Source organism: Theropithecus gelada, chromosome 8 (assembly GCF_003255815.1).
Source record: "Theropithecus gelada isolate Dixy chromosome 8, Tgel_1.0, whole genome shotgun sequence".
Lineage (NCBI taxonomy): Eukaryota > Metazoa > Chordata > Mammalia > Primates > Cercopithecidae > Theropithecus > Theropithecus gelada.
Window position 1 is genome coordinate 69,506,716 of NC_037676.1, and position 18,089 is coordinate 69,524,804.

At 36.4% G+C, this 18,089-nt stretch overlaps 1 protein-coding gene across 1 annotated transcript in view; it reads right to left on the reverse strand.

Moving 5' to 3' along the window:
* Window positions 1–18,089, reverse strand: part of ARFGEF1 (ADP ribosylation factor guanine nucleotide exchange factor 1) — a 144,865-nt gene that overhangs the window by 24,414 nt on the left and 102,362 nt on the right. Inside the window, exons 21-29 of the mRNA XM_025395254.1 lie at window positions 17,024–17,182; window positions 16,628–16,778; window positions 10,941–11,031; window positions 6,298–6,338; window positions 6,034–6,203; window positions 5,518–5,669; window positions 5,208–5,380; window positions 4,091–4,251; window positions 2,967–3,097 (exon numbers count right to left, since the gene is read on the reverse strand). Of these exons, the coding sequence (XP_025251039.1) occupies window positions 2,967–3,097; window positions 4,091–4,251; window positions 5,208–5,380; window positions 5,518–5,669; window positions 6,034–6,203; window positions 6,298–6,338; window positions 10,941–11,031; window positions 16,628–16,778; window positions 17,024–17,182 (1,229 nt within the window). The remainder of the gene's footprint in view (window positions 1–2,966; window positions 3,098–4,090; window positions 4,252–5,207; window positions 5,381–5,517; window positions 5,670–6,033; window positions 6,204–6,297; window positions 6,339–10,940; window positions 11,032–16,627; window positions 16,779–17,023; window positions 17,183–18,089) is intronic.

Consider the following 18,089-nt stretch of genomic DNA (forward strand, 5'->3'; position numbering starts at 1 on the left):
TTTTTTTTTTTTTTGAGTTGAAGTCTCGCTCTGTCGCCCAGGCTGGAGTGCAGTGGCCGGATCTCAGCTCACTGCAAGCTCCGCCTCCCGGGTTCACGCCATTCTCCTGCCTCAGCCTCCCGAGTAGCTGGGACTACAGGCGTCCGCCACATCGCCCGGCTAGTTTTTTGTATTTTTTTAGTAGAGACGGGGTTTCACCGTGTTAGGCAGGATGGTCTCGATCTCCTGACCTCGTGATTCACCCGTCTCGGCCTCCCAAAGTGCTGGGATTACAGGCTTGAGCCACCGCGCCCGGCCATTACTGTACCATTTCTATGTGTATATATATACACATAGAATTTTTTTTTATCTGAGACAGAGTCTCTTACTGTCACCCTGGCTGGGGTGCAGTGGTGCCATCTTGGCTCACTGCAACTTCCGCCTCTCGGGTTCAAGCAACTCTCATGCCTTACCTTCCCGAGTAGCTGGGATTACAGGCGTGTGCCACCACACCCAGCTAATTTTTGTATTTGTATTTTTTAATTTTTATTTTTGAGACAGAGTCTCACTCTGTTGCCTGGGCTGGAGTGAAGTGGCACTCTCAGCTCACTGCAACCTCTGCCTCCCAGGTTCAAGCGATTCTCCTGCCTCAGCCTCCTGAGTAGCTGCGATTACAGGTGCGCACCACCACACCCGGCTAATTTTTGTATTTTTAGTAGAGAAGGGGTTTCACCATGTCGTCCAGGCTGGTCTCGAACTCCTGACCTCAGATGATCCGCCCACCTGGGCCTCCCAAAATGCTGGGATTATAGGCATGAGCCACCATGCCTGGCCAAATTTTTATGTCTTTAGTAGAGGTGGGGTTTCACCATGTTGGCCAGGCTGGTCTCGAACTCCTGACATCAGGTGATCTGCCCACCTTGGCCTCCCAAAATGCTGGGATTACAGGCGTGAGCCACTGCACCCAGCCTGTTTAGATATGTTTAGATACACAAACGCCATTGTATTAACAGCTGCCTACAGTACAGTAACATGCTGTGCAAGTTGTACCCATGGAGCAACAGGCTATGCCATCTAGATTTGTGTAAGTACATGCTATGATGTTCACACAATGTTGAAATTGCCTAGTAATGCATTGTACAGAACATATCCCTGTCATTAAATGATGCCTGACTACATCTGGGACTTTAATTTTCGGTATTTATCCCCAAATCTGGAGAATTTTGGAAGAATCAAATAAGAATGCACACGAGAAGTTCTTTCCACACAGTGTTATACCAATTATAGTGCTGCACTATTTGTTGTTGTTAAAGACAGAGAGTCTCAATTTGTTGCCTAGGCTGGAGTACAGTGGTGTGATCAGGGCTCACCACAGCCCCAACTTCCTGTGCTTAGGCAATCCTGCCTCAGCCTCATGAGCAGCAGGAACTAGACGGATGCCTACTATGCCTAGTTAACTTTTTGTTCAAAGAGATGGGGTCTCACTATGTTGCCTAGGTTGGTTTCAAACAGTCCTCCCACCTTGACCTCCCAAAGTGCTGGGATTACAGATGTGAGCCACAGCATCCGGCCCACATTTTAAAATGGAAGCTAAATAGCAGGCCATACATATCCTGGGATGAGGTAGGAAAATCAAAGGCCATCACTGAACAAAGTTTACTGATCTTTTCCCTCTCCTTTACTAACTAGAACACACATATCATCTTACTAGTATCTACCCATAATCTGAACATGGAATATGGTGAGAAATAAGGTATCACAGTGCCAAGCAACAGAAGGCTAAGAAAGCAGGTGGATCCTCCATCAAACAGACTTCTACAAATAAATAAAGGGTGAGGGGAGAGGGTGCTGAGTTTTCATGACCTGCTAGTCATGATATTTTAGCCGCTCCACTGAGGCAGCTGGACAACTGAAATGGGGCTATCTTGAATTTCAACAATTTCCTAACAGGCCCACTGATAAACAATCCACTGTGTCTAAATATAAAATAAACTCTTTTTCTATAGTGCTCTCATAATTAAAATTCCTAAGGGTTAAGTCCTATTTTGGATTATCTATTTCATAAGAATTTCTGTTGTAACAAATAATACTATAAAAATGAAAAATTTCTTGAGATGTAAGTCAAATTTAACCTTGGTGGGGCATGGGTGTGGTTCTGGCATAAGGTGAAAAAGAAGAGATTCATTCTGTGCTACCTTTAGAAATTCAAAAAATTCGATAAAGTTACACATCCAAATAACAGAAGATTCTTCCAAATGAGAAGGGAAGATTCCTAAAAGATTTTGTTTACCATAAAATTGAACTCACGGTGCGTTTAGAGGTTGACAGATATTAGGACACACAAGCTGGCCATTTCAATGTGGCAAAGTACAGGGTAAAAAACTACTATGGGAGTCCTGTGAGCTGTGACCTAAGAACAGTGTGTTAAGCACTTGGCCAGTCACATAATACCTGGAATAGTTCCTTTACAGATTGACTATATGTTCATAATGATCTTTTATTGGCAATATACTTTTGAAAGAGTTCTATTTGAATAGTTCTATATTATTCCAAACTATGTTACTGATCAGATTACAAAAAGAAATGGTTCTTCACCTAAAACTCACCAAGGATGTGCATTTAAAAATTCTTCTGTCGTTCATCAGGAAATAAAATAAATTTTGCCACTAACTTCAATTTATTATTGGAAACAAATATATGAAAAGACAGAATGTTTAAAGGATCAAATTAACTTAGAAGCTAAAATCAAAAGGAGGCTATAATCAAATATTTTAAAAACAATGTAGTATTTCCATTTTTATTTTGCTCTAGGTTAACATTTTAAAATAATATGAACATATTTTAAAATATACCTATCTACTAATTAATATATTTGACAAAACACTTGATTTTATGGTCTTTAACTGTGAGACTGTGTTTATAAAGAAGAGTTATGTGATTAAAGTCAAAATAAATTCAAAATTTTAATTACAAATATAGATTGTTACCTGGTTCTTACATCTAATTTGCATCTATTGATGATACAGGATAACTCAAAGAGAATTGGGAACCATCCTCTCACCCACACCCTGTCTTCAGGTGCCACGTTCATATCATCGCTTGTGTATTCCTTGAAAGCCTTCAAGAAAAAACGTAGGGTTATTAAAGGCAAAACATAACACCTATACATTTAATATATTAACTTCTCAAAAAATAATTTAAATGCTTCACAAATAACCAGTGAGCAATTTAATACACAATAATTTATAAAAAATGGGCACTATAACTGCTGACAATTTTAGTATACGTGCCACTGAAGCAGGCAAAATATAACTGCCTATAAAGAGCTCTGGACTAGCATCCAAAAGTTAGCTTCACTTTCAACTGTCACCAGTTTTCTGCATCATTACCCAGGTTAATTCAGGTTTCCATTTTTATCACTTAAATGGTTATGATACCACACAGTCACATTAACCACACTGGGGAAGTATGAAGGTAAAATGAGTTGACATATCTGAAACGTACCAAGCACCTGATCGGTCCATGTTAGTATGGAATAAAATCTTATTACCAAATCTACGATACATCACTTTCTCTTATGATAGTTACAAAGACAGATTTAAATATGCAAGTTAAATATGGCAGCTAGATTTTCAATTCAACCTTTTACTTCAGAGCTTAAGCCTATTCTCATCCATAGTCAGTCAGCTTCAGTATTACACAGCACAGACAGACAAGATGCACTGTAGGGAATGGTTACAAACACAGGCTGGGGCTCAAACCCTAGCTCTACTTTACTAGCCCTGAAACTATGGGCACATTTTGAAACTTCTCTGTGCCTCCCTCAGTTTCTTTATCCGTATGGGGCTATAACACTATCTATCCCATAAAGTCATTAGAAGATTAAACAAGTTAATACAATTTAATGAAAACCACTCAGAAAAATACCCAACACTTTCAATAATGGTTAGTTATAATCACTAACCATCCTAACTCGGAATCAGGCTGCTCAGATTATTTTTCGAATTACTGAAAAATAAATGCTTCATATACCCTCAATTCCCAAACAAACTTAAGATTTCAAATTGGAAAGAATACTCTGCAAAATTTTGTTTACTAAATGACGCTATACCTGAGGTCTATCAGACACATATTTTGCACAATGGCGAATAAGTCGAATTGCTTCCATACTTGTGTCTGGGAAAGCTGCATTGCACGCAAATTCAGACAAACACTTCACGGCATCCTGGAAAGAATCAATGGTCGCTGGAAAGTGTTTTTCAAATACAAGGGCTAAAATAGAGAAAAATACATATTACCATAATTTTTCAATTATTCTTAGCTGTACCAAAAATACACCAACATCTAGATGTAATGCACTTCCTTAAAGGTTATTAAAGGCTCTGACATCCAACAGATATGAAGTTCAAGACTATCTTTCCCACTTAACCTGACTGCCCTGAGTGGTGAGAATAGTAAAACTTGTCTGTTTTGTTTACATTATAAACATAGCCCCTAATACAGTGACTGGTACACAGTACGTACCAATTCAACTTTGGCTGGATGAATATACAAAATTACTTAACCTCTCTGTATCTCGGTTTCTTGATATAAAATGGAAATAATCGTAATATACACAGGATAGCTGTAAGCACTACACAAAATAATGTAAGTGAAGTGCTTAGCATAATACTTAAGCAAGCATGCAATAAATGACAGCTATGATGATGCCATGACTCTTGATGTTGATGGTCATCACTGTCATCTTCTATATAGGCTTAACTTATAATCTTAGTATTTCAGTCAGTCCCCCTTGAACTTAATGGGACTCCTCCTTGAAGAAGGCTGTGCAATGTACTTACTGGTCAAAAATAAAGGCTTTGCTTTAATACTCTGTGGGTCCCAAGACCATCTCCATCACTAGTTCTGTGACCTTACATAAACTGCTTAACCTTTCTGGGGCTGAGTTTCCTAATCCATTTTGAAAAAAGGGATGGATAATAAAGATGCTTAACTGTGAAGATCAAAGAAATTACGTGAAAAGTGCATACAGTATTTGCCATATGGTAAATACTCAATAAATGTTAACTATAATAGTAATTTAATTATTTTTATTTACTCTGGGGTTCTGTAGACAAAACTTGGTAAACTTAAAGGCCATAATCTTATTGTTACTTGACTCATCTTCCTAACACATTAAGGTTGCTTTTTTTTCCCTTTTACTTGAACACAGCTAAGACAATACTCACTGACAATGTGCCCAGTTGTTTGGAATGCAAGTTCCACTATGCTTTCATCTTGATCAGATGCAGCTAGATGAAATACAGAGAAAATGTTCTTCCATCCAGATCGAATGTTAGCAGCTTGAGAATTAACCATCTGTGCTATACACCGTACAACCATATCTCGAATTGTTGGAGACCTAAAATCATTAATATAATTGCTTAGATATGCAAACAGATAAAACTCATCAGTTTTTCCCCCTTTCTTCTGTTTTTCTCCCTGCTGTGGAAAACAACAAGATTTTCCTACTATTAAGCAATTCAACAAATATAGTACCTGTTCCGTTTCATTATATGTTCAAAAGGTCTTAAGAAATCCTTCTGGAATCTGAAATTAGCAAGCTCCCCTTTCTCTAAGAACTTCATTGACAACTGCCTCAAGGAGTCTACTGCAAAAATAGCTACATCTTCATTAGGATTACACCCAACCTGTAATGGTGACAGAAATAAAAGATGCTAATTAATATCAGCAGTAAAAATCTGCAATTCTTTATTTTTTGTCTTAGAAAAAGCATAGAATAGCATAGATAGGTAAATCCTAAGATTTTCCATTAAGGGATTAAATATGCTAAAAATATTTCTCAACAAGAAAAACAGACATTTTACATCAAATTCTTAAAGCCCAGAGTAATAATTTCTAAAAAGAAAAACACCATTCACAGGGTTTTCTAATTTAATATTAAAAAGTAATAAATAACTGCTTGGAAGGGAAAAAGGCTCAATTTGATTACAAAGACATTCTAAACAAAAAACATACTACAAATGTAAACAAATACCACACTTATTCAAATACCTTATTAAAATGATCTCCAATAACTTCCCAAATTCGAGACCACTGCAATCTTATTCTTCCCATGTTGTAATATGATATTTCTACTATTTTTTGTAGACTAAACATTCTTGGGTGTGTCGTGGAAAGTAATTCATCCATAGACACAGCACAGAGCCAACGGACAAAATCCACTGTAACATAAATATATTTATATTTTTTTAGCTCAACATTAAAGTTATTTTAGCCCAAAGCCAGTTCCGAAGTAGAATAAATGCCCATACTTACCAATAGCATTTCCATCTAGCCTTGTAGATCCTGTGAATATTCTAGGGAAAATAAAACACAATTTAAAAAATGTATAAATTACTGTTCTTATTCCAATTGAAAAGTATGTGGCATGGGGTACTAGCTATTTTTATGTTTTAAGGGAACAAAAAATTGGGTACTCAAATGAGTATTTTTCATCATTTAGTTTAATAACAAGTGTAGTCTGGATGCTTCTCCCTCCCTTCCACCTCTACTCCATATGAACCAGTTTGCATTCAATATTATTATTAGAGTAAGTATATACTGCCGTAATTTTATTAGATTTACAAACTCCAGATAGATATGAGATTCTAAGAATAAGAAAAATATTAATTTGTAAAACTAACAAATAATTGGCATACTACAGATTCTTTCCTGATTATCGACTAGCATTGAAGTTCTTAAAATGAAAAACTTGACTCATTTTTACCAGTGAAGTATATTTGATTAGAAAGTTCATTTACACTAAAAGTGATTTAATATAACCTTGTACATAGTCTCAGTTTACCTAAGAATTGGCCAAACCACTTTCCTTAGGGCATTCAAATATTTCGAGTTAAGCTAACACTGCCTAGCTTTGCCCATTCTTCTTTGCTGAGCTCTTTGTTTCAAAGTTTCATAAACGATTTCAGCATAAACACATTAGTCCTCCTTTTTTAAAATCTGCATTTTTAACCCATATTCTGGGTTTGTAACCAAGAGTCTGAAGTCGCTTTCAAGAAGGATGACATTCCTCAACTTAGAATGCAAGAAATATGATTTGCATGATAAAAAGGAAAATTTTAAAGACAGGAGCAGGTCACAGTAGTCACAGTAATAACAGTAATAGCTACCAATCACAAGGTGGGTTCTTTTCTAGTGTAGTATCAATATTCACTCATTTGATCTTTACAAAGCATGTACTATTAAACCCCCAATTTTATAAACACAGAAACCGAGGGATAAAGATATTTAATAACTTAAGTGCTAAAGCCAAGATTCAAACCAGGACAGGGTGATTACAGAGTCTATGCTATTAACCACTTTTCTATACTGCCTCACACTTACCTGAGCAAAACGTATATTCAACCCTTTAAATATATTCTCCTTTTTTCCTACTATCACAATCTACATGTTCTGAGTATATCATGATTTTTTAACCCTAGTGTCCTTGCATGTCTGTCTATGTGTCCTGGCAATGAGTAAAAAACAATACAGGAAAAACAGTTAGAAACTGGTAACACGATGACTCAGAATGTGAGTTCCTGCTAAAGAAATGTCTTAAGATTTTCTATATTGTTCTTGTCAGCAGAATGAAGCAGTAATTCCAAAATCTGGCAGAAAACACAATCTGGGGGAAAAATCAAAAGTAATATGGCCCCACTTAATCCAGGGATTAGACTGGACCCAGAAATTAAAGATATACAACGTCTACAGAGCTCTCACATAAACAAAAATGAAAACTGCCAGACTATATGAATTTGGTCAGCTGATTTCTCAAACTACAGGTATTCTCATGGAAGGCAATGGTTGTAAACAAGCCACCCACTAATAGAGTGAAAAGTAAATAGTATAGGAGAAGAAAAGGCACATAAACAAAAACAAAGAAAAAAAGAGTTTTTAACTGAGAAGAAAGCAAATGGCAAACAGTACAGAGGTAAAGAAAGAACAAAAGCAGAGATGGAACCACACAGAAGGGAAGCAATAGATTCTGAAGGTGTTGAAATAACGGAGAACAAAGGCAACAGGAGAGAGAACTATCATCAGTAATAAGACAGGTTCTGTGGACTGGTGTGATGGTGGAAGGTCGGGGGAGCATCCATTCTGAGAAAGGGCATCCCAATTCCTACTCACTTCCATAGCCTCTGAGGGGGTCACTCTATTTCTAGTAATGCTCCACTAAAGATAAGCCATATGGTAGAGCACAGCAGTCTGTGGGGGCATTTAAAGTCAAGCCTTAATATTAAGGCAAGAGAATAGAGCTGTGTTTCATAAAATCAGCCTATGAAATGGTTTCTACATTTTCCATAGAAAAAGCAAAGGACAGAAGCACAAGAACCTTGTTTACGAAAATTAAAAATAATGTGCTTTTTAAAAAGCATTAGAAAAAAAACATTGGTAAGATTACTGCTTCACAACATTATAATACAGATGAAAAAACAAAAAAAGGTTGGCAAAACTTTTGCAGATTCTGCATCAAATCAACTTTTAAACTGTATGCAATACACAAGCAGCCTATATTATCTTACCTGTAAAAGGTTTTTTTCACAGTGAATATATTAGAGGTAACATTTATTTCTTAGGCCTAAATGAAAAGTATTTACGAGCAAAGGAAGTTGGGATGAGTTGTACATATTTTCTGATAGGTGAAATATTCCAAAGTGTGAGGTAAGCCAGTTTATAGCTAGATCTGGTATGTATAAAAAACCATAAAGAGAAAAACTACGATGCTAAATAACTGTTTTTTACCTATTAAAAATAAACTATTCATGGACAAAGTCTATCTCCTGCATAGTTTAGTAATATTCATTATGAAATTGGTCTAATTTAACAATGCATAAAAAATTCTATCCCAGCAAATGCTAGAAGATCAGTTATTCCCAGATTGAAGTGCCCAAAATTCTTCTCCTATATCCTAATAATACAAGATTCCTAATACAAAAATAAATAATTAGAAAATTTTATCACCTTAAAGTCTGTAATAAAATCTTATTTTTTTCTGTTGGTTAATAAACCAGAAGCTATAAAGAATTAAACATACAAAAATTATTTTTGTTTTTCTTTAGTTCCTGTACTTATAACAACAGGTTATGCAGAAAAATAGGCCTAAGGATAGGAAAATACTGTTTGCTGGATAAGTACAGAACTCTCCAGACTGATGCCTGACACTATTTTCACTACTGTCTTCACTACCAGTATTATCTCACTAAGTTGGGTAATGGACCAAAGTTTGAACATAACGATATGAAAATAAACTCAGATATTCAAAAAACATTTAATGGGAAAGTGAAATATACCACTTAAGAATAATATAACATTATAAGAGATCAAATATATAACTTTTGGTGTTTTCACTATAAGCAAAAACTTGCAATACTGAGGTTTTGTATAAAATTTGACATTGGATTTATGTTTGTAGAAGTATCTGGCAATGACAAGACTGTGATGACAAAGTACGAATAAAATGTATGCTAAGTCTCCTCTGAAATAGCATAAATTCTTAAAACAGAGAGGCATGTAATTTCAAATGAGTAATATGTCCCTCTGTAACAAACAGTGGATAGGAAGATAAATTAGAACTAGATGTGGTCACATAAAGTACATTATAAAAGCAGAAATAGTAGGTAAAATGTTGAATCATGCCTGAATAGATTCTCAAAATGACAGTGAAGATGATTTTTCTTGAAGGCAAGAAAATCATTGACAAGAAAGCTAGCCAGGTAGCAGAAGGGCTATTACATAGCTCTGCAGTAGTACATGTAGGCTGAAAGGTTAAGTATGCATGCTTATTACAAGCCTAGTTGTGGGAATGAGCAAGTTATTTAATCTTTTTCTGTCTCAGTTTCCTCATTTGTAAACTGAGGACAAGAATACGCATCTCATCAGGCTACTGAAAGGATTAAATGTAAAGCGTTTTGCAAGTGCCTCATCTGTGGCAAGCCTTCATGTTTGTTATATAGTAGGTATGAGATAATCTTTCTTCAATCTTCACAAAAAAACAGGCAAATGACTCCTCTTAAAAAAAAAAAAAAAAAAAAAAAAAAAAAAAAGCAAGTGGACATTAAGGATTCAAGGAAAAAGTTCCATGGAGTACTTCCAGGGTCAGTGGCCACTGAACTGAACATTCTAGTTCTACCTGTACCTAGAGCAAAAAGTTTTATCTGAAGCAAAGTGAAATAATGGATTAGCATGAGTTTCCAGACTACCAAGGAAAGATTTTTACAAAATTACGTTTTTGAAAGTTTCCATCACAAGTGAGGGAGAGGGAGGAAGAAAATGAAAAAAACATTGCTGTAAAATGTTTCAGTTTTGGGGGCATTTATCTGGAAAAAGCTAATCTTCAAAAGAACAACAGGAGATATTGTTCTACATGCTAGGCATTTTAAAATTGGAAATATTCTGTAGTAAATAAAGCATACTATGGGTTTTCTTTTAGAAAACAAACTAAAAATGGGGAATATGTGGTGATGTGTATAAAACATAAATTCTGAAGTCCCTTCCAAAAAAGTTTATAATGAGAATTGCCAAAAAACCTTTCATTTCATCCATAATGCAGTCTTTATTGTGGACCCAGAAAAATAAACTACACAACATTTTCAAATAGGGATAATAAAGGGAGTACGTTTTCTACAAGAAAATAAAACATTTGTATTCTTTTCCATCAAGGTTACCATTTCCTTAATGCCCATTAATATCTACTGTAACTTAAATGCCCACTAATATCTTATTGTAACTATGATCCAAAAAGCAAAATTATAGGTACTTCATCATCTAAATCACAGCATATCACAATATAATCTTATATTACTTTAGGAAAATGATTTTGGCAATAATTTTTTTTCTTTTTACCAATAAGAAAATACCTAAATGCTACAGAACTGAAATAGTAATCATCTGAAAAGGGAATAAAATGAATACCTTACCTATCTACAGCAACAACAACACTCTGAGAACTGGTTTCTCCAATGGACTCCTGAATACTTGCTATCTGTTTCCAGTCCACATTTCCTCCAACTACCACACATAAAAAAGAGTCATTTCAGTTTGAAAATAATTCAGTAGAAGAATACACTTAACAGTTCTAAAATATACTTCTGAAATCAACTGTTTTCCTAATAAAAGAATGTTTCAGGTGAACAATTCTTTTGGCATCAGTGACACTTATCAAGGCCAAATGTGCAAATGAACTTTACTAAGTAGTATACAACACATGGTTACAAGTCACAAACTATGTTTGTAAAGATCACACAAAGTAGGGGCACTGTGAATTTATATCACAAAAGTATAGATGTTAGATATAATTTCCCTTAATGTTTAAAGAAATGCAGCACTAATCCCAGTTCCAATGATACCTTCTGAGGATGATTCCAACTCCAAGTATTTAGACTTCCCTTGTCATTTAATCTCTAGTCCCCTATTTACAAAGGTTAGTTGAAAATTCTTTCTTTTTTTTTTTTTGAGGCAGAGTCTCGCTCTGTCGCCCAGGCTGGAGTGCAGTGGCACGATCTCGGCTCACGGCAAGCTCCGCCTCCTGGGTTTACGCCATTCTCCTGCCTCAGCCTCTTGAGTAGCTGGGACTCCAGGCATCTGCCACCACGCCCGGCTAATTTTTTGTATTTTTAGTAGAGACGGGGTTTCACTGTGTTAGCCAGGATGGTCTCGATCTCTTGACCTCACGATCCGCCCGCCTCGGCCTCCCAAAATGCCAGGATTACAGGCGTGAGCCACTGCGCCTGGCCAGTTAGTTGAAAATTCTACCTGTATTTTCTAACACTCTTTTATTGAAAAGAATCATTTATCTTTTCCCTTGAAACTGGCTCCATGTGTTGGAGAGAACAACAATATTCCCAGTTTTCAAACTCTTAATTTTAGAATCACCTTTGGTATCCTCTTCCACTATCAATATTCAACTAGTCACTAAATTTTTCTTCTGATCTGTTTTTCATATCATCTCTTCATTTCCATTCCTACCTAGTTCTGGCCCTCATCATCTCAGTCCTAGATTACTGAAGCCATTTCCTCACTGATTTCCCCACCATTATTTCCCTCTTCAATCTCTCTTTCATCCCCCTGAAAGATTATTTCCTAAATCTTCTCCTTCATTTTGCTTACTGTTACTTACAAGGTAAAATATAAACTCTTTAGCCTAGCATTTAAAGCACTTCCCTTCAACTGTCTAGCCAAAATGTGCCATCCCTCAACTATCTAAAACTTACCTACCAAGACTCAATTTGGGTTCTCAACGAAAAGTTCCTCTCCATTGTTCTCATCTGCCTTTGAATTAAGCATTTACTTAGCTAAGTACTACTCAAATCAGAATTACTTTCATACAGTTTCATACAAATTATTTCAGGTGTGTTAATGTTGCCTTCATAACCAGATAAAAAGTTTCCTAAGGTTAGGAATCAAGTAATATACATTTTGTACTTTCCTACCTTACTCACAATTAAGTCCAAAGCAGGTGCTCTACAAACACCTGACCCGAGTGACCAAACACTCAATAAATGCCCTTCTGAAGGCAAACATAACAGATGGTATCATTTAAACCTGCTGAACTCAAATTCTATCCTAGGAACTGAATGATGTGAAAAAGATGTAACCCCTGTCCTCGAGTTAATAATTTACACCAGGAGAGGAGATAGATATGTTTATAATTAACTTCAATGCAATTAATGATTACTTCATGGCTGAAATGAACTAATTACATAGAATAAAAGTTTGCTAAATAGAACTAATTTTGATAGGGACGAGAACGGGGTGTTAGCTCATAGAAAGGGTTCACATATGATGAAATATTAATTCAACCTGGACCTAGAAGGATAACTATGTAGAAAAGGAAGGAGAAAGAAAAGCAACTGAGACAGAGGGGGCAGCTATATAAAGTAGTGGAAACATACAACTGTACATCACGTTTTCACATACTTGGTAGTATAGCCATAATGAAGGATTGGCAGACACTGGGAAGAAGGGAAACGAACAGTAGTAGGAGATAAAGCTGAAAACACAGACTAGAAAAAAGAATGTGAAGAGCCTTGACCCTTAGGTTTAATGTACTACTTTTGAAAACAGGGATTTATTAGATCTTTTAGAAGACTGATATGATCTAATCTATTTTCCAAAAGACAACACTGGTAATATCTGGAGAACATACTGAAATAGGAAAAAATATTGAAATCAGAGATAAATTAAAAGTCTACTCCTATAATACAAGTGAACAAGAATGAAAGCCTGAAGTAAGTGACACAGTATTGGGCTGGTAGGGAAATAGTTTCAAGGCAAACTCGACATGCACAGCATGTTACAGGAATTTTACAAAGAAAAACCTATGAGAAAAAAACAACACCAATCATGAGGTAACTTCCTTTGTGTATCAACAGGATATCCTTTTCACAGAGGAAATACATATATTCTGTGGGGGGGGGGGGGGGGGAAAAAAAAAACACACACACACACACACACACACACACACACGTGTCAAAATGTCCTTTATATTTAAATATAAAAATTTAAAATCATTAATAAAAAATATTTAAAGGAGTCAAAGAATACATAAAATGTCTAGGAATCCATAGAACCCATTTCACAAATATGTGAAATCCCTTAATAAGAGTTTCAGTTTTGTCAAATTTACTCAAAAGCACACAAGAGAACAGGGATGTTAGCTCAAAGAAAGGTTTCACATATGATGAAAAATTCATTCAACCTAGACGTAGAAGGATGGTTATGTAGAAAAGCAGAAAGAAAAGCAATTACAATAGAGAGGGCATACTTAGGTTAAATAAAATTTTTAAAAGTGTGTGTCATGAATACTCTCTGACCATTTATGTGACAAAGCCATTGAATTTTTAAATGTTAACATATCTCTTGAAAGACCCACATGCAATCCAGGTGCCATGGCTCATGCCTGTAATCCTAGCATTTTGGGAGGCCAAGGTGAGAGGATCACCTGAGACCAGGAGTTTCAAACAGGCCTGGGCAACACACTGAAATAGGAAAAAAAGAAACCATAGTGAAAGCCTGGGACAAGCTTTTACTTTACTAACTTTAATAAAAAAAAAAAAGTTGAGTCCAGGAGTTGACTGTGCTACTGCACTCCAGCCTCAACAACAGAGTGAGACCTTGTCTTTAAAAAAAATAGAAAAAAAAAAGAATGCATATAATTCAAATTTAATAATTATCTACTATGTATTCTTAATAACTGAAAGCTTCATATTTCCAAAAAGTGAAAGTACAGACTTTTTTACTATCAGTCAGAAAGTATGATAAATATATACTCAACCCTATCAACTTGGTTACATGGAATACTCGGCAGAGATACCATTTATAAAAGAGGATATGGCCGGGCACAGTGGCTCACATCTGTAATGCCAGCACTTTGGGAGGCCAAGGCGGGCAGATCACATGAGGTCAGGAGTTAGAGACCAGCCTGGTCAACATGGTGAAACCCTGTCTCTATTTAAAAAAATACAAAAATTAGCCAGGCATGGTGGCACACGCCTGTAATCCCAGCTACTCAAAAGGCTAAGGCAGGAGAATCACTTGAACCCAGGAAGCAGAGGTTGCAGTGAGCTGAGATCGCGCCACCGCACTCCAGCCTGGGCGACAGAGTGAGACTCTGACTCAAAAAAATAAAAAGAGGATTAGTTTAAAACTATATACATATATATATGTCCACTGTATATGCAGACTAAACTGGCTTGACTGTACCACATCTTCTTCTAGCTTAAATTCTGATGACAACATTCTGCTCCAGAAAGCATCTGCTGTCTGACCTTGGGAGGCACAGGGGGACAAGGGTAGCCATTTGTCACATGGGTTGGCTGGTAACCAACGCGATGGCCCAACGGGAGGGCTCTGCCCAACGGGGCCAAGTCAACAGCCTAGCTCCTTCTAGGATGTAGATTCAAAAATGGAGCGTGATGAGTCAGGAGTGAGTAGAGAATGGTGCAGACCAAAAAGAAAAGTACATAACAGAGAAAACCTAAATAAGGCATAAAATAAGTGTTACTGGTCTTGAGAGTGGCCTGGAAGGCTGAACTGTTTTTCACTTCTAGGCCTCAATGTGTGTATCTTTCTGCAAATTCCCTTTTTCTGAAGGGAGAAGACAGTTCATCTCATATCCTTGCAACCTAAGTAGCACAGTACATGAATTAACTTTAATTCATTTTCAAGTATACCAATAAATATTATCAGCAAGTATCATTATTTCTCATTTGACTAAAACTTCTAGAAGATATCCCACTGGTGTTTTATTTTTAGTGTAACCTAATTCTGTAGTTCTACTTGCCAAAACTCAGGCCCAGCAATTAACACCTGTCATTATTTTGGCATTCCCACACTCTCTAGGCCTTTTCAAAGTTACTGAACCAATCAGTGCACATTTACTTCCTTGCCTGAAAATAGTTTTCATCTGTATCTCATGTTACCCCATGGAGTAATTACAGTTCTAATGTACAGAGTTGGGCTTCCAAGTTATGTAAGTCACTGTGCAGGTGCTCAGGTAGTTCTAAATCTTGCTGCTAGAGCACCAAAGTATCAAGTCTACACCTGCACCTCCCAGACCTTACAATACTGAAGTATCTATGCTACCATGGAGGGACAGACTGTACTGCTAGCTGCTTCAGTTGATTACCACCGGGAATTAGTTTTCCCCAGTTCAACTTGAAGCCATAATGTGGTTCTGGTTTTTACTTCTTTTCCTATGGATCCTTTATAAAGTTTGAAATTCTTTTGGGGTTTCTAAGAATTTGTATTGCTAGCAGCAACAGAGGAATCACTAAAAGATAGAAGATTCCTGCTCTAAGTAATGAGTCCAGATTGGTTAGAGGTGTGGGTTGGGGAGGGATGGAGAGAGAATATCTAGAAACTTCTAATATATCAGCCATTATGCTAAGTCCATTAATATATATTCTTATTTAATCCTAACAATTCTGTGATTAGATATTACTCTTAGTTTGCAAAAGCAGAAATCGAATATCAGCGAACTAAAGTAACTCACATATAATAAGGAAAAAATACAGAAGAATTCAAACCCAGAAATACTTAAGGTCAAAGTCTAATAAGCTGTTTCTTCCCTGGTGGAAGTCCTTCCATTTATGACTAAAAAATGTATTGCTTTTCATTCTTCTCTGTCCATTTTTGCTAATGTTTTCTTTTGTTCTACTGGGTTAAATGTGAAAGTTCCTGGTCATATTAAGCGCATGGGGAGCCACTGGGAGAGGCTTCAGACTGGCAGAAAAGTCTGGTTAAGCCTGCTCATTGCCTTAACAATTCTGAATGTGAATGCTTTCTCCAGCTGCCCCAACTATTACCTGATCCCAGCTTTCACACATTCAAGTTACCTGCTTATTCTTAAAAGCAGGTAATTAAAAAACCCTACGCACTGTATTTTTCTCCAACAACCAGGAAGAAGCCTGAAACTAAGGGTCATTTAATGTTGCAAACCAGACCAGGCAAAAAAGATTTAGTTCCTTAGTCATCTTACTTTTTCTCATAAGGTTAGACAAAAGGCATTTTATCTTCTCCCTCTAATTATATTTCATTACTACAATAAATTGACTTATAATGAGGAAGTTAAAAACAATTTTTGATACTTTGTAAAAATTCTCACCTAGCCCTAAACCCACAAATTCATCAGGAGCCTGATCTTTTGTTCCAGTAAGAGATCCTTCTCTGCCTCGCACTGTTCCAGAAATGTATCGAGGTTTCACTCCAGTTCCTATAAGCTGTGCCAGCTCCAACTGACTGATGCACTTCAGAATCTTAATTACAAAAAGGAAAAAAATGTTAAATTCCATGTTAAAAATATCTTCAAAAAGATTTAAATATATGCAGCTAGAATTTAAACACAGACTACATTATAGATTATTTTAAAAAGCTAAATGTACTTATTCGAAATGTACTAATTTTCTCCCCAAACATTTAGGCATTTCACTGATGGACTATTTAGCGTTAGCTCATCTTATAAACCAAATTGCAAAGCTGAAAATAAAGAAAGTGCTTATACCTCATGCCACGAATTTCCTAAATAATTTCCATCTGTATGAGCCACTGTGATAAGTGTTTTTATTGTGTCAATGTTCTTCTGTTTCATTTCAGTAATACCGGAACTCACTGTGAGTAAGGTAAATCTTGCCAGTGCCTGGACATATGCATCTCTCTCCAGCTATAAAAAAGAGAAAAGTATATTTACACAGTTGTAAATAAGAGCAGATTGATTAATTCCCCACCAACAAACTCTCTTTACTTGTTCAGTAAGTTTGTTTATTTATTTATTTATTTATTTTTGAGACAGAGTCTCGCCCTGTCACCCAGGCTGGAGTGCAATGGCGTGATCTCAGCTCACTGTGACCTCTGCCTCCCAGGTTCAAGTGATTCTTCTGCCTCAGCCTCCCGAGTAGCTGGGATTACAGGCGGCCACCACCATGCCAAGCTAATTTTCTATATCTTTAGTAGAGGTGGGGTTTCACTGTGTTGGCCAGGCTGGTCTCGAACTCCTGACCTCATGATCTGCCTGCCTCGACCTCCCAAAGTGCTGGGATTACAGGCATGAGCCACCGTGCCCAGCCCTCCTTTCTCTCTCTTTTGCCTATTAAACCTCCACTCCTAAACTCGTAAGTTCAGTAACTTGTAACTTCAGTAAGTTTTACTTGTCATGAATTACATATAATTTCACAAAAGTTTTTTTTATTTTCATTCATTTTAAGATGACGCATGAAGCAGAAAAGACACATTTCTAAAATCCAAAGCCAGTGGTAGTGTCAAATCGAGACTTTTAGTGATAACCAATGAATTCATACACTAAAAAAAATTCATTAAGCACTTTTGTTTTGAATACTATGTAGATGAGCAAAAACACAATTTATACATTTGCTCATTTTCTCCACAACTACGCTATACTTTTTGCAAGCCATTAGCATTTATAATTAAATGTTGAATGCATTTTTCTTTTTTTAAAAGAAAAGTTCCTCAAAGCATATAAATTACTAGAAAGGACTTCTTTCATGAAAAGTATGTATTCAGGCCGGGCGCGGTGGCTCAAGCCTGTAATCCCAGCACTTTGGGAGGCCGAG